The following is a 17712-nucleotide window of genomic DNA, read 5'->3' as shown; positions in this document are numbered from 1 at the left end:
CTAAAAAGTTAGGAAACAGCCCAAAGCCTGTTCACTTTCTTACTGTAAAACATTCACTGTGGACATTTCTGCATGGAATAGTCTAATTGTACCTGGTCTTATTTCATACATAATGTCTGGCTTTTCTTTTTTCTTTCTTTTTTTGCCATCTAAAGTCTTTCTCAGTCACTTGCACTACACAGTAAATGTCCACCTTGTCAGATATTAACTTTTCATCTATTTTTAAGTTAAGAAAATGGACTGATCTAAAGAGAATTAAGTATGCTTCAAGGTGGCCTGCCTCTGCAAAGGATTATATGCACAAAAAATAGAAAAAAATCATATGTATTCTTGCTTTAAAAGTAATGCTATAGTTGCATACTGCCAAAATGTTACTGTGCTTTCACCAGAAAAATAATTTGAACAAGATTCTACCTAGTGCAGAAGTTATACCTAAGGGCACTTTAAAACTGCCCAATGGTACACAAAGTTGTGGACCTAAGCAATGGACAGTCAGCCATGTAAGCAAGCTAAGTGTAGTAACTTGCCCAGGTCAGTGCTTCTAAGGAGATGGAACACTGGTCACAATTCTGCTTCAGCATGGAGGCTGGTGATTACAAAATGATCAGCAGAAGCAGCATAATGCACATGTTCATTCATTCATTTCATCTATTCATCTAATTATTAACTAGGAAAATGTAATGGGGTTTTGAAAATACTTTTTCAGAGGTGACCTTCAATTACACTTCTTTTTTTTTTTTTTAACAAGAAACATCTTTACTTTATTAAATTATCACTTATGGCATACGCAATCATACTTTAGTATAAATTAAAGCAAACCATATTGATATATTTTTAATAGCACACATTATACATCACTTGTAATCTATCCAATCATTGTCAGTCAAACATTACATAGCTCATTCAAATCCTGTCTTCTTTTAAACTTCATTCCTCCTCCAAAATGTTTTCTGCATGTACTGTTCATACAGTTCCCATTTTTTCTATGTAATTTGCCCCTACCCTTTTCTAAGGACCCCATTTCCAGTTGATTTATCTCTGTTACTATATTCACTTCTAGTATAGTTGGTTTAGATTTTGATTTCCATTTTCTAGTAATTGCTTTTTTGGCAGCGGCCATAACTAGATTCAGCAAGTCTTTACTATGTCTAGGCAATTCCGATTCTGTATCATAGCTCAAAAAAATAATTTCCTTAGTTCCCTAGTTATACCAACTTCTACACCCAGTTTTTCTGGCAGTGTAGTATGCAGGGAAGTATGCCAACTCTTTACACTCCCAAAAAATATGTTCCCAATGACTTCTTTCTTCCCCAACACACCTGCAACATTTGTAATCTATCTGAGAAAAAATTCTTTGGAGTCTACCTGGGGTATAAAAATACCTATGTAAACACTTCCAAGCAAAGAGCCTACATTGTCTAGACTTTGTTACATATATGGGAGACATATATATCCCCCATTAATTGTTTGTGAATTGCTTATACAATTTCTCTTCCCAATCATTTCTAACCTCCTCTGATTGACTCTTATAGTTATCATGCAATATTTTACACAATCTACTAATTATCCCTTTTTTAACATCAGCTTCTGTTCTAGATTCTATTAAAAACTCTACCAGTGCTGGTCTTTCAGTTAGGATTCCTGAGTTTCTTTCTTTTTGTCTATACTCTGATATCAATCCTTGATAGGGAAGGCAATATCTAGCCTGTAGTCCAAATAAATCCTTGACCTCTTCCTATTCTATTACCTTTCCCTCTATAGTTATTTGTTCCCAGTACCTTGGTTCTTTTGCCAGTTTTCCCCAATAAATTCCAGCCCTTTCTTGCCAACCGTCTGTATCCCTAGTTGAAATCATTCCTATCGGCAGAATGCCCTTTCTCCATTCCCATGCTGGCTTTGTTCTCAGAATACTTTCTGATGCTTTATGAATAAAATATTTTGTACAGTTATTGTTATTCTCCTTAGGAATCTACATCCAAAATTCCAGTCTCCCTTTGTTTCTTGAGCTTCCCCCTGTTTTGTCATCATCCCTTTCCACTTTGAATTATAGCTTTCTGTTTGTGCTACATATAGGAGCCTTAACTGTTCATCTGTAAAATACCCTTTCAAATGAGGTGATCCCAAACCACTTTGTTCCATTGGAAAAATCAACTTTTCCCACTTGACTCTTTCTGTTTTCTCCTCCCAGATGAAATTCTTCAGTGGTTTATTAATTGCTATCCACAACTTTTCCTCTGGTTGATAAAAATATGCCTGACCTCTATATAAAGTTAAAGGGACTAAAACATTTTGACTGCTTGTATCTTGCTGTCCATTTCCATAAAACAAAGCTTCCAATTTCTCAGTTTTTGCATTATTTTTTGTTTAGTCTATTCTCACATATCCTTAGCTGACACAACAAAATCCTTTTTAATTCATACTCCTACGTATTTCATTTTATCATGTCCCCATAAATACGGATATTGCTAAACCAATTGTGTGTGGGTACATAGTTTACAGCTACTGCTTTTGCTTTAGCTTCATTAATTTTGTATCTTAAAAAGACTTGAAACTGTCTCAAAGTGTTTCACAACACTGAAATGTCCTTTTCTGGTTGTACCATGTGGAAAATAATATCATCTGCAAATAAAGCCAGCTTTTCTTGATTACCATACCAATCATATCCTTGAATTTCTGAGTCCCTTGTTTTCTTTGCCAATGGTTCTAAATATAATGCAAATAACAAATGGAAAAGAGGACACCCCTGGCTGGTTCCTCTGCTCAAACAGAAATTATCAGAGAGGAAACTACCCATTTTAATTTTCATCTCCAATGCCTTCTATATCCTCCTAATCAACCATATTATTTTATCCAGGAATGGAAATGCTTCCATTGCCCTGCTCATAAAATCCCAACTTACTCTGTCAAGTGCTTTCTCTGCATCAAGACCCATCAACTACGCTGGTATTTTCTTATATTCTGCTTCCTTCTGGATCACCATCATTCTTTTAATGCTGTCAAATGTTTGCTTCTCCTCCACAAAACCAAATTGATCCATATCTATCAATTTTGGCATCACCTTTGCCATTCTTTTAGTCATTATGCAGATAAACACTTTATATTCCTGGTTTAGAATTGAAATGGGCCTATATGACAGCTGGATCTGATGGGGCTTTGCCCTCTTTAGGTATTACAGCCACCATTAATTTCTTCCAGGATGTCGGTGCTTCTCCTCCTCTTAAAATACTGTTAAAGAAAACTTTCCAGATCGTTATCAGTTTTTCCCTCTGACCTTCCAAACTTCCACAGGAATACCATCTATTCCTGGAGACTTTCCTGATGATTGGTTGCATATCATCCTTTTTATCTCATCTCTTTTCTTAACTGTTAGTAACTGAGCTTCATCTACCTCTAACCTTGGCATATTTAATTCTTCTATAAACATTTCCATTTGTACCTTTTCTTGATTTCCATATTTCTCTGCTTTATACAGATTTTCATAACATTTCTGAAATATTTTTAGTACCTCTACAGGATATTTTTCTATCTTTCTTGTTATACGCTTCCTAAGCTTGGCAACAACCTTTTCTAAATTCTGTTGCCTGAGTCGATGTGCTAAAAGATTTTGTTCTCTAGAGTTATTCTCAAAAAACAGTTGTTTAACAGCAGTCATTATAAACTTATGCATATTATCAAAGGTAATCTCTTATTTTCTGCTTAGCATTCTGCAATTGCTCCTCTTCTTGTTCTGTGATATTCCCCCTATTCTGCAATACTATACCCTTTGTTAGTCCCTCTAAATAATTCTTGCTACTTCTTAAACATTTTCTCTTTCCATTATTTCTACCCTATTTTTAAACTCCACTTTAATTTTATCCCACTCCTTAGCTATATTTTCAGAAAAATTTCTATCTTCTCTAACTCCCGAATAATTTCTACTACATATTCCTTAAATTCCTCTCTTTTCAACAGATAGGTAAGAAAGTGCCAATGTCTCATTTCTTTTACATTACCCTGCATTTTTATTTTAGTTATTATTGACATGTAATGTGAAATAGTTATTAGATGCATATCAAAGCTTTCAATTGAATGCACATGTTCCTTTGAAATATAAGTTCTGTCTTTCTTAGCCAGTTTTTGTATTTTGGTGAATAATACATAAATTCACTCTGAACTCCTATTACTGAATTCACATATTCCGTGCCAAATATTTTCACAAATTTCTTCAAAAAATCTACCCTCGTTTATTATCTTTTCATTTTTTTCTCTATTATCTCCACCCTATTTTTAAACTCCACTTTAATTTGATCCTACTCCTTAACTATATTTTCAGAAGAAATTTCTATGTTCTCTAACTCCCAAATAATTTCTGCTCCACATTCCTCAAATTCCTCTCTTTTCAATGGATAGGTAGGAAAATGCCAATGTCTCATATTTATTTCATTACCTTGTATTTTTGTTTTAGTTATTATTGGCACATAATGTAAAACAGTTATTAGATGTGTATCACAGCTTTCAATTAAATGCACGTGTTCCTGTGAAATATAAGTTCTATCTGGCTTAGCCCAGTTTTTGTATTTTGGTGAATAATACCTTAATTCACTCCGAACTCCTACTACTGAATTCACATATTTCATGCCAAATATTTTCATAAATTTCTTCAAAAATCTAACCTATTTTATTATCTTTACCCTTCTGGGTCCCCCAGTTACATCCTCACCGCTGCAAATCAAACTCCAATCCCCAACTATAAGTAATATTCCCTGCTGAAAAATGATTATTTCTCCCACAATTTTCTTAAGCTCCATTATACCAGTTTTAGGTGGAATATAAATACATGCCAGTGTAATCCTCCTCCCTTGCCAGTAGCCCCTTAGTACTACAAGTTTGCCATTATTATATTTTTTTATCCTCTTTTATCACCATTGGAGCTCCTCTTGCAATTAATATAAGTATTCCCCTTTTCCTTTGTCCTAAATATTCTGATGAACAGCCATCCTGAAAACCTTTCTTTATCAAATTCACATGCTCCGTTCTTTCCAAATGTGTCTCCTGTGGCATAGCTATTTGCACTCTACATTTTTAAATACAGTTCACTACCCTTTCTTTTTTGTATATGTCTGTGAGACCATTTGCATTTAAAGATAACATAGAAAATGTCATCATGTTGTGAAGTTATTATTCCCATCCTGTTTTGTGTAACAGTTTTTTAATGCCTAGTTCCAGGTTTTGTGTTACCTGCATATACTAATGTTTGGCAGGTTAATCTTTTATACAGTTGTTTCTTGTCATGCCCATTTGAACCTATGTCACATCCTACAAAGCTTTTTATTTTAGTGAAAGCTCTCAAAAAAAACACACACACACACCCAGAACACCTCTAAAACCTATTAACTTAATAGTAGCACACAAAGCTATGCACATCTTCAGACTTTGAAGTTTAACCCTCTTAACAGGGACAATTGTCACAGACTGACAGCCACACTCTCAGACCTGGATTAGTCTATAATGAAAGTTATCCATGCTAAGATGCATTGTACAGCCTCTGCTTCTGTCAAGTGCTGTCTTGTTTTTGTGTTATCTTTATTCCTTTCCCAGACTGAGAAAACATTCAAACGCATTCAGAAAACATTATGTCCTAGCCATTGAAAGAAAGAAGTATTCTGTTTTTATTGGTCCTTGTTAGATTGTCTCCATGGAGACATGAGAACCACATACACAGTTGCCTCTGCAAGAACTAATTTATTTGTTAGAGGAAAACTTTTTATTATATTCAGTGCTCTTTTTTATTTATCTGCTTCCCCTTAAAACTTGTTAGTAGATCAAGCCTAAGGCCTTAATCCAGTCATTCCTCTATGCAAGAGTAAGAAAACACACATCAGTTTTTCTTGTATCATGCTCCTTTGACCAGACTTTTCTCCTTTTTTTACACTGCAGTCCCTACATTTCTTAAAACTGTACACGAAGAAAGAAAGAAAGAAAGAAGAAAACAAATCTTACACTTGAAAACAACTAAGAAAGCTTTACTTTATAGCATACAGATTGCTATACATTATAAAAGTATTACTGTTAAGAATAAAATTTTGTTTTACTTAACTCTTTCCTTCCTCTTCCCCTCCCCTAAATGTTCTTCCAAACATAAAAAACATGGCCTATGGCATATGCTTTGGAGTTCCTTACACATTTATCAAAGTCAAAAAAACTCAATATTTCCAAGTTTTCTTGTTTTGTTACATTTCACAAATATAATTAATGCTTTGTAATCCCACATTTATTTGTCAATTTCCAAGTTGCTGGGTTTCTTCCCATTGATCTCCCACCTCTCAAATCCAGTCTCTGCTTCATTCCCAATATAGTCCTGGTTCTTGTCGTCAACTCTTGTGCTTTTTTTCTGTCTCTAGAGTATTTTCCTTTGAAACATTGGAAAATGTTTCACTGGCACAATCTCTTTATGGGCTTTATTAGCAAAAGAACAAGAAGAAGAATCTTGTTTTGTTTCATAGCTCACTTTTTGTTGGAGAAACTTTTGTATTTCCTCCTTAGCATTCTCTGCATCAAAAAATGATTTTGACCCCCCAGGAAAGAATATTCTAAAAATAGCTGGATACAGCATCTTGAATCTCACTCCTGCTTCTTGACATTTCCTGAACAGTGGAATAAGTTTACTACTCTTCTGCCTGGTGTAAAGTGAGTAATCATTTTCCAGACTCTACTGTCTCCCACTTTTGGTACTTTGCCCATTTGCCACAATTTTATCAGAATCAATTATTTCTGCTTGTAGGATTGCATGTTTACTATTACAGGTCTTGGTTGCTTTCTCATGGCCAGGTTTGGAGCATAAACACATATGCCCTTTCAATTAACAACTCCTGTTGTGTTCAGTTGCTTATTTGTGCTTTCAGAAAATTAATACAGTCTGTTCCTTCCATCTTCTCTGGTACAGCAGAAAATCTCAGGTTTTCCCTACATGTTCTGTCCTCTAATTCTATTATTTTTTTTAAGTATCTCTTCTTGAGCAGTCTCACATTGAGCCAGGCTTTTCTTCATTTCAACTTCTGATTTTTGCAGTTTTATCACCTCATCTGAATATATGTTTAAATCTTCTTCCATTTTGTCCAGCCTTTTGTTATTTCAGTTGATATACTCCTTCCTTGTTTCATTTATTTCAATCAGCTCTGCATACATTTGACTTATGTTTTCTTCTAGGTTAGGTTGCACCAACGCTGGAGCTTGCACTGCATTTTCCTGATCAGCTGCAGAGTGCTCCCCAGTCAGTGTTTTCTCCTCACCTTTTCAGATTGACTTTCTTTCAGGTTCTCTGCATTTCTTTTCTTTCTTTTTTTTTTTTTTTGCTGGCATCCAGGCAGTGCACTTACTAGCAAGTTACTGAAAATTTACCCAAAAGACAAGTTTACTGGTTATATTTTGTGAGTTTCTGTTTTCACACTGGGAGAGTTGAAATGAAGTTGTTACTCAGTGTGCAGCTATCTTGGAAGTCCTACTTTCAATTATAGTTAAGAGGAACAGGGAAACATATCCAAAACTGTGAAGAAATCCCTTACTGCTTTTATTTGTTTATTTACTAGGTGGGTGGGCTTGTCTACTGATCCTTTTCAGTCATAACCTAGGTTAACATCATGGAAGCATCAATCCTCTCACGACCTGTACAGTAAACTCACAGAGGACTTTGGTTTGACATCTCATACAAAGGATAATAGTAGTTTCATGTGCTGAATGAAAATGCTGATACTGGAGTTTTTATGAGCATGTTAGGTGCTTTTTTTTAGGGACAGAATCCTTACATTCTGATCTTTTGGTGATGTGCAATACACAGCAGTATTCTTCAGCCTTCCTAGATACCATAACTGGAAACACACATTTTATGTTATTAGTTTTCTCACTGTTTCACAAAATTTATTTAACATCTGCATCTTGTTCACTTCCAGATGAGCTCTAAGTGCCGGAGACATTCTTTGGACTGCCATAAGTAAAACTATGATATTTTAATTTTTAAGATGCTGACATCTGTGGTAATGTGTGCCACATCAAGGGCTACATGCTTGCAGACATACTGCTACCGTTACAGAAATTCTATGCAGGAACACAAGCAATGATAGCCTGGGCCACAGCAAGATGTGTATCCCATGTGGTTATAAAGTACCACCTCAATGGAATGCTGACATCCTTATGGGATGATCCTCTTCCTTCATACTCAATGGTGTGTGTGTGTGTGTGTGTGTGTGTGTGTGTGTGTGTGTGTGTGTGTGTGTATGTGTCTGGAAAGGGGATATGGCGACAAGGCCTTTGAGGTAGCTCTAAAGAGTGGAACACCATATAGGAAGTGGCCATGTTACCTAAACCAATTCTACCCAGCAAATAATAACAAAACTAAAGCTTCCATGATACTAGGGACATGTTGAACTGATTACTGCTGACAGATAACCTAAGCTACCTTGCCTTACAATCAGTGATGCAAGCACTACCAGCTGGATAAACCTCAGAAGTTTTCCATGGGATGCGTTGCTGTCTTACACATTTTTATTATTCAGATCAGTACTTTCATTGTGGCTCTGGAGAACTTAAACATTATCATGACTTATTTTCTTCTCTTCTCTCTTAACCATTCCACAGGCAAAAAAGGAAAAAAAAAGAAAAAAAACTGCAGCTTACCTTACCAGCACTCTGTAGTTCTTCTTTATCCCGATTTGCAAATCCTGTCAGTGCTCGGGTTTCTAGAAGGGCAGCAACAGCAAGAATAGGTGCAATGGCCAGAACCAGCAGTGTCATTTCCCATCCATAAATAAAAGCAACTATAATTGAAATCCCCATAGCCGCTACATTTTTGGCTATTAAACCAAGTCTTGAACCAGTTGCCTGTCAGGAATAAGACAATGAAGAGTGAGATGGGTATAATACGCATTATTAAATATCATCAGTTGAGTAAAGACCAGTTTTTGAAGGGATACTGATTTCAATGTTAAGCTAAACGCCTCTACTATCTTACTATCATCTAGGGATACCAATTTCTCTTTCCAGTATTTCGATAAAAGAATCGAAAAACTCACCCAAATGTCCACAGTGTTTAGATCAGACAGCGGGCCTGCTACACATGTTCTGGAGTTGCAAGTGCATTTATAAATTGTGGAACTCATTAAAATTGCAGTTACAAAAAATGGGTTACCAAAACTCAACACTCACCTGGGAATTTGTGATTCTACATATCCCACCGGAGAATTTAGGTAAATCAAAGAGGATCGTAATAATGAATATCAGTTTATTAATGAAATTATACATAGCCACAAATTGGATGAACCCAGCCAAGACATCGTGGCAAAAATTCAGGCTGTTAGCGATCAAGCATATTTTAGCGCACAAATTATTAATTAGTAACAGCAAGAAAAGTATAAATAGTATAAAAATTTGGGAGCAAATCTTCAACATTGTATTGGCCTAGAGGTTCCTATCCACTTTCTTTTAGGACATACAGTAAGAGAACAAACACAATCTTAGATTAGATAGAAGACGTAGAAATATTACAGATTGTTGGCTTGAGTTTGTTGTTATTTTTCTCTGGTAGATGTTTTCGTTTTTTTTTTTGGTTTTCCTCTACTTGATTAGTACGATATCTATTGTTAATGTATGATGCGGATATTTGAAATGGAACTAAACATTGGAAGCAATTATGTACATAATGTAAATAGTGTGTGAATTGTATTATGGTTTTGAAAAACAATAAAAATGATTATCGAAAAAAAAAAAAAAAAGGAATAAGACAATGAAGCTTTGAGACAATTGCTGACAACATCTGAAGTTAAAACAATCAAGAACTATACATATTCATAAAAAGAAGGGCTAGATTGCATTGAGCGGAAATCATTCTGAGTAAATCACACTTTATTTATATTGTATAGCTATTAAAAATCAGTACATTTCTACATACAATGGCAGTTACATTAGACATTAGCAAAACAGCATTAATCGCATCAGGAAAGCCACAAATAAATAATAAGGCTTTAAACTCTCATTTAAATTTTGTAAGGGCTAGCCACAGGTACTCTGGAAGCATTAACAGTGAGTCTCGCAGGAAACAGCTGTGTTGTCTGGATACAAATTCTGGGTTCCAGCGAAGGTGCATGCAATTTTACTTGAGAATGCATACTCAGCTTGGTAGTTTGGTCCTTAATTGGGTTACATTTAACAATGACACTTACTAGATGTTTTAAAAAAAGACAAAATTATTTTAAGCTTCCTAATACAATATTTGAATAATGTATTAATGCATTTTATACTAAACACATTTTAGCATACAGAGCTTTAACACTAAGGGTGAAGTTTATTGTCTCATGACATTAAATTTTTTCTTGAAAGCATACTGCCATTTTCTGAGTAATATTTATTTCAGTGCATTCTGCATATCTAATAGGCTACAGCTAGTTGCACACTTGGTCTTATTTGAAAAGTAGTAGCCTCCCTTTGCCTGTACAAATCTTATATGTTTATATTTGGATTTTTTTTCGTTTATTCATTACAAAACTTTTTAAAAATCATATTTTCTATTAGTTTTTGTTTATTCATCATACAGTTTTAAGTATTACATCATCAAACAGACACACATGAAAAAATATCATTCCTAAAACAGTAAATAAAATCATCAGTATGTCAACACAGTAGTAAAACGATTCTAGAGGTTACAGCAGGACTGCTGTTGTTTACTAAAACAATTTGTAAAGATGCTTTAAAGCAATACACTACATTAGGCAGTTACAATATGATTGTCAGTCATATAATTTCTATAAACATTATCTATACATAGCTGATGTAAAGCTTAATATGACTATCAGCTTTTTCTTAGAAATCAGACATGATACAGTTTAAGGGCATGGTTAAGTTATAATAATCAAATAATCTAGGGCACCACTTGTACTGTATCTTCAGAAAAGAACAGTGCATGGTGAACATTTGTCTTTTATTTGTCACAGTAATTATTTGTCCTTTTATGATGATGTGCACTGCATAAGAACCATAACTCAGCTTGATGAGGATAGAGGTTTTAATTCACAAATGATACAGTACATACTATTATGAGATTCACCAGGTCTCACTGTTGATTTACAGTCACAAACAGTTTGGGTTCATACTTCTTGGAGCAAATGAATACCAGTTTAATTCAGAAACAGTGTCATTATACAGATGTGGCATGTTAAGATTTACCTCTGGCATCTACATCAAAGCACTCTGAGGATTTATTAGAAAAGAAATTAATTGGAACTGAATGAATGGGCATGAGGACATTTAATGGCAGGTACACAGATTAATAGTAATGTCTTTCAGCTTTTCTCGGTTAGGGGTCACCACAGCGGAACGCCGGTCCGCTTATGATTGGCAGTAGATTTTTACGGTGCTGAGGTGCCAGCCCGACGCCCAACCTTCAATGAAGGCACACCCATACATGCACTCACCTACCTCCATGTCTTTAAATGTCACTCGACCGCGGGGAAGACATGCAGATTCCACACAAAAGGCACTCCAGCCGAGAATCGAACTGGAGAACCTCTTGCTGTGAGGTGACAATGCTGAACGTTGCACCACAGCGGCCACTAGCAGGTACACAGATTAATAACATAATAAAATGGAAGGTGTCTATTCAATTAAAACTACATCACAGATATCACAAATATACTCTATATAATGCTTAAACAAACTCCACATCTATGTATTGCCTACTTATTATCAAAAATTATGACTGCAGGTATACTGTGTACTATGTTCATGCAATTATATTTCTGCTATCTGGACTGCCATGGCCTCCCCATTTGACTAACCCAGCTAAACAAGTAACTGTATACCAAATAATCTTGAAATTGCATTGCTTGCCACTGAGCAAACATGGTGCCCACAGTGCACACCCTCAGCTATCATGTTTGCGCAATGCTAAGCGATGCAACATTTTCAAATGTTGCAAAACCAAAAGTGCACACTCTCAGTAAGTGGAATACATGTAATTGGCTGGAAAACATCAGGAAACAAAATGCAGTTGTGGGAAATGCTCATTCTACATTGGGCTTGATCTATGGTAGACATGTCTGGTGCTTCTGGTGAGGGGCGGCATTTCCGAGAGCAAAGGTAGGGTGTTTAGGAGTCCAAAGTCTTTAATGGACTCCTAGTTAAGGAGCATGGGTCCCAGTTGTTGCAGTGGGACTATTCAGGTTCAGAATACAAGTCTGAAGCCTGGAATAGTATTGCCAGGGCTTTGGCCAGTGCTACAGGTATCTCCAGGACTGGTGAACAATGTCAACATCATTTTGATGACCCTGGAGGAGGACACGTGTACCCTCAACCATTGGATTGGGGAATGCAGTACAGGGGACACCACACAGATGTGTATGTATCAATTGCAGTGACTAATTGTAAGAGTCAAAAGCTGAATATAATCAAAACTGGTATTCATAATGGTATTCTGTTCTGTTCTGTTTTTTACCATAGCTGCCATGGAGCAAGCATCAAATGTGAGATCCCATGCTGCGTGACTATCAAAGATGCAAGAAGCATGTGGTATGTATGCATCAGAACAGTACTATTACTGTATCATTAAATGTTAAGGACAGCTTATTTGGTATTTAATACGGTTGTATCAAATTGAACATGCATATCTCAACTGTAAAAGAAAGTATGCATACCTTAGTCTGTAGCACAAAGCAACAGTTTTATATTTTGAAAGAACAGTGAGCACATATCTCTAAACTTTAAAAGGAAAGTATGCATGCAGTAGTCTGTAGGACAAAATAACAGTACACTTCCCAAATATACAATACTGCTAGGTTTTCATCATTATTGCAGTGTAACTTCAGACCTGCATACCAGTGTCACAAACGGCCTGCTGCAAATTGTAATCAGTATAACTGGAACACCCATATGTGCAATATATGCAAACATTAAGGATTGCTGGCTGCAATCTGTACTATAGTGTGCATCTGTTATGAACTGCCTAGTCTTAAAATTAATAAAGAAATTTTGTAGGAGTTTGTAGTGTTAAAAGTAAAGAGCAGAGACAATCCAGCTATCAGGAGCAGCAGCACCTTCACAGAGACCAATATCGACAGCACAGACATCAACCACCACACCAATACCAAAGCCAGCAGCAGTACCAGAACAAGAACGACAACCACCACCACAGCCCCAGAGCTTGTTCCTCTTACCAGGTTCCCTCCAACCACAGCCACAGCAAGGAATACTACTACAACCCGCTGAGATTCCAGAAAGCAGGGGAGGAATTCCAGAAGTCTCAGACTCTATCCACAACCCCCCAGGGAGACAGGAGAACCAAACAGTGGACAGGGGTGAGGGAAATACAATACCTGGGCAATCCTGACTGGAACCCTGACTACAACCCATCTCCCAGGCTTAGATGGAGGAACCAGCCACAATAACAGGTACAATAACAACAATAACAGGTGCTCCACTTATCTGGAACCACTCTGTTAAAGCACTGACTGCAGATGAAAAAAGTGTGTTGTCCAAAGGACTTACTTTTGTACCAAGCTGCAGGAGTGAGGTTGCTCAGATACTGATAGACCTTAAACTGTTTGTGAGGAAGTTCAACCTTAGGGTACAGTTTCATGGCAAAAGTAATAACATTGAAAATAAGCCTATTGATGAAACTATAAAAAGGCCTAGCAGCTATTGTCCACCACTACATGAAACATTAGCTGCTTTTGAAGTGAAATGTGAGATGGATATCAGGAAACTCCTTAAAAAAAACTCCTAAGAAAAAACTTTATAACTTAAAACAGGGAAAAAGAAAAGCATTGATTGAGCTAGGCAATGATAAATCCAGGCGTGTAATGAAGGCAGACAAGGGAGGAGGTATACTCGTGACTGATACCACTAGCTACAACCAAAAGATAGAGAACATGCTGGAGGATAACAGATTTTATGAGTTATTTACCATGGATGACATAAAAAGAGCATATGATTTACACTAATCTCACGACATTGTGGGAAGAAAAATGTATTACTGAAAATCTTTATAATTATTAATGGAGCCCATGCCCACGTTTACCTTACTTTTTTAGGAATACCAAAGCCACACAAGAACAGAGAAAACCCACCTTATAGACCGGTGGTAGCAAGTGGAGGTTCCCTTAGTGAAGCCACAGCCATTTACTTTGATTACTTGCTGAAATCTTTAGCAGAAAAGAATAAGTCATACATAAGAGATTCAATGGATTTTTTGAGGAAAATAAAAAACATTACAGTGAAAGCTGATAGTATTTTATTAACTATTGATGTGGAATCCTTGTACACAGTGCTCCATCACAATTACTGTATAACAGCAGCTATGGAGTCTTTTAAGAAACATAATCAAGGTACACAGGCACAACTGCAAAAGTTAAGCAAGCTCATTAATCTTGTACTGGACTTCAATTTTTCTTTACTTTCAATGGCAAGGACTACAAACAAAAAAATTGGTATAGCGGAGGGGGGGGGGCTGCCATGGCTCCCTCCATAGCTAACATAGCCCTGGGAAAGTGGGAGGAGGACTTTGTGTTAAACAACACAGACTACATGCAGCATATCACATGGTATTTACGTTTTATTGATGACATCTTTATTGTGAGGGAAGGTGACACCTTGCAGCTTGGAGATTTATCACTTATCTCAATCAAACAACTCCCTTCCTGAAGTTTACCTCTTTCCATAGTTATGCTTCAACCACTTTCTTAGATATGCATATTTCCAAGGACACCAACATTAACAGAATCACCACTGATCTATTCAGAAAACCAATGAGGGTTAACTTATTACTCCACAGTAAAAGTCTGCATCCTACAAAAAACAAGTATAATGTAGTGAAGTCCCAGGGCTATAGATTATCTAGAATTACCACAGAGATGGAACCATTTTTGAGAAACCTGAACAAGTTAGAGAATGATTTTCTAGTGAGAGGCTATGAAAGTCAGATGTTAAAAAACATAAAACATCCTGGAACCCATTATAGAACTGAAAAGGACTGAAACAACTTCACTCAACCTCCCCAGTAGGAGAATGTTAAGAAATTCCACAGAGAATAATACATGCAAAAATAACTGCATCCTGCCATACACTTTGGATTATCACAGTATCAAAAATGTTATTGAAGAAAACTGGGACATTGTCACAGGAAACCCTTTCCTGATTAACATCTTAGGTGAAGCCCCATCCTTTGTATATAGGAAGGCCAGAAACATTAGAAGTTTTGTTGAATTTAAACCTAGACCATATGAGAGAAACACTAAAAGATGTGAAACTAATTGTACATTTTGTATATTTATACAGCAAAGTGATAGTTTTTATTGTCCTTATTTAAAGAAAATCATTGAGACCAGTGCAGGGAGTGATTGTAACACTACAATAGTAATTTGCATGGCACAGTGCAATGAATGTGATGCACTCTCTGTGGGCAAGACTGTAAATACACTCAAGCGTAGGATTTCATATCATCTGTCAGAAATCCGCTCTGGATGTAAAAATAATGCACTAGCCAAACACCTTTCTTTTCATAAAAGACACACAGGTTTTATGTTCCAGATCCTGGATTGCATAGACATGGTGATCTTGAAGGAGACATCCCGAATATTCTGGAGAAACATGAACTCATGTGGCAATAAAAGCTGAACTTTTTTAGAAAGCCTGGACTAAACTACTACTGTTCAATCAAAAGTGTACTGGAACTTAGAAAATTGCCACATTGTTTACATGACTAATTTTATTTTATTTTATTTTATTCTACCAGTTGGTTTTAAATACCATTTTAAATCAGTTGTAATTTAAGTGTATATTTTGTTTCCATCATCATATATTTTTTCTTATTATTTTTTATTTTTCTGGTTCTCTTTTTTCCACTTTATTCAAAATGATGTGTAATAACAATACTAACTAATTATACAATAATATTTTTATAGATAGTTTTAGGGTTCTTGTACACAGAGCCGAAAAAGTCTAGAAGGATGAAAGTGATCTTTGTTAACAATAAGGTATGAAAATAGAATATGATTTTTACAATTGATTTTTTTACATGTTCGATTCTCAGCTGGAGTGCCTTCTGTGTGGAGTCTGCATGTCCTCCCCGCAGTTGAGTGGCATTTGAAAGACATGCGTGAATGGGTGTGCCTTCGTTGAAGATTGGGCATCGGGCTGGCAACTCAGCACCATAAAAATCTACTGCCAATCTATTAGCAGACCGGAGTTCTGCTGTGGCGACCCCTAACAGGGAAAAGCCGAAAAGACAAACAAAAGTTTATATGTATATATTTATATATATTTTTTGATTGCCAAATGGACTAAGGTTGATATATTTTCAGCCATGTAGTATATTGTCTTGGATAAAATCACAGACTTAATAATCTGTTTATTAATCTGGTTAAATAAGAGGTACCACATCATTATAAATTTTATAAATATAAATTTTATTTAAAGTACAATTATTATGACAGCTACTAAGTAGGGCAGGACCAGCTTGAATGTCACACTGATGGGGTAAGGGATGTGAATTTAACACATGTACCAATAACACTTTGTTTTACAGCACAATAAACCACACCCTTGCCTGATAAAAAGTATATATATATTTAGAAAGCTTGTGAGGAAACTATTACTTTATTTTTGTTTTACTTGGATCACTTGTCTGTCTACTTAATAAAGGATTTTCGACTGGAAACAGACTACCTGCCTTGCTTGGATTACTATTGTATACTTAGTAATTCCGTACAATTATATATTTTTATTATTTTTTTTTTTACTTAAGATAAGTTTAAGTTCGCTGCTTCTACTACTATTGCCTGATCTGATTAATATACAGTGATTAACTAGAGATATGGACTGAAAATCTTCCACACAGAGAAATTTTTTACACTGTTTTGATGTGTGAATCTTTGATGCATGAGGCCTCCTAATTGCTACACATACAAGTCAAATAACTCTCTCCAGTCACATGTTACATTAATTTCTGTGCAAATCTCCCATCTTTTGCTTGCTTACTGTACCAAGTGATGAAATACAGGGACATGCCATAATATTATTATACAATACAGTACATGTTCAGGGCTTGCCTTGTAAATGCAGCAGTTGCCGCAGTGTTAGTTCAGAGCTAATTGTGATGCAAGCAACACACAGCCAATACATAGGGAGGTAAAGGCTCTGTCTCTGTGTTGAGGCTGGCAGAGGTCACATAGTTCCTGTAGTGTGTCTCTGTCCACCCTGTAGCACTCTACAATGTCCATGTCATGCATGTTGTGATAAGTTAGATGTGTCATAAAAACTCTTGTATGTCTCAGCCTAGGCCTACTGGCAGCAGCAGCAGCATTGCCTGCAGCCTCTAGCACATACAAATGGATTAAAGCAGCAGCAGCTTCTAACATTCTGTCTGTGTAGACTTTGTGTGTGTGTGTGTACTCCATAACTTTTGAAATCCGCGAGGAAAAATAGCATGTAGTCTATATCAGTGGTTCCCAAACTTTTTTGATTCTCGGCTCCCTTGTTGAATCCAGGTTTTCCCAAGGCACCCCCCCCCCCATCAAATTCTAACAAGTATACTTTGCGAAATAAGCTAAATAGGAAATAGAATATTTGTTTCTAGGTAGTTAATAATATTGACTTGCATGGTGAAAACCCTGTATTCATACAGAGCAGAAAATGTCCATAATGATTTTAAAAGTTGTTTTTATGCTTTATTTTTTCATTTTGACATTTCCTATT

General features: G+C 36.1%; 1 protein-coding gene across 1 annotated transcript in view; it reads right to left on the bottom strand.

The window, feature by feature from the left end:
* The window catches only part of LOC122796810 (ATP-dependent translocase ABCB1-like), a 1504949-nt gene that overhangs the window by 538155 nt on the left and 949082 nt on the right, over positions 1 to 17712 (bottom strand). The window contains exon 20 of the mRNA XM_044065546.1: positions 8650 to 8853. Within this exon, the coding sequence (XP_043921481.1) occupies positions 8650 to 8853 (204 nt within the window). The remainder of the gene's footprint in view (positions 1 to 8649; positions 8854 to 17712) is intronic.

The sequence above is a fragment of the Protopterus annectens genome, chromosome 3.part0 (genome assembly GCF_019279795.1).
Source record: "Protopterus annectens isolate FY-2018-M chromosome 3.part0, PAN1.0, whole genome shotgun sequence".
In the NCBI taxonomy this organism is placed as follows: Eukaryota; Metazoa; Chordata; order Ceratodontiformes; family Protopteridae; genus Protopterus; species Protopterus annectens.
Note: the sequence above shows the minus strand (reverse complement) of the source record. Positions and strands in the feature narration are given on the sequence as shown.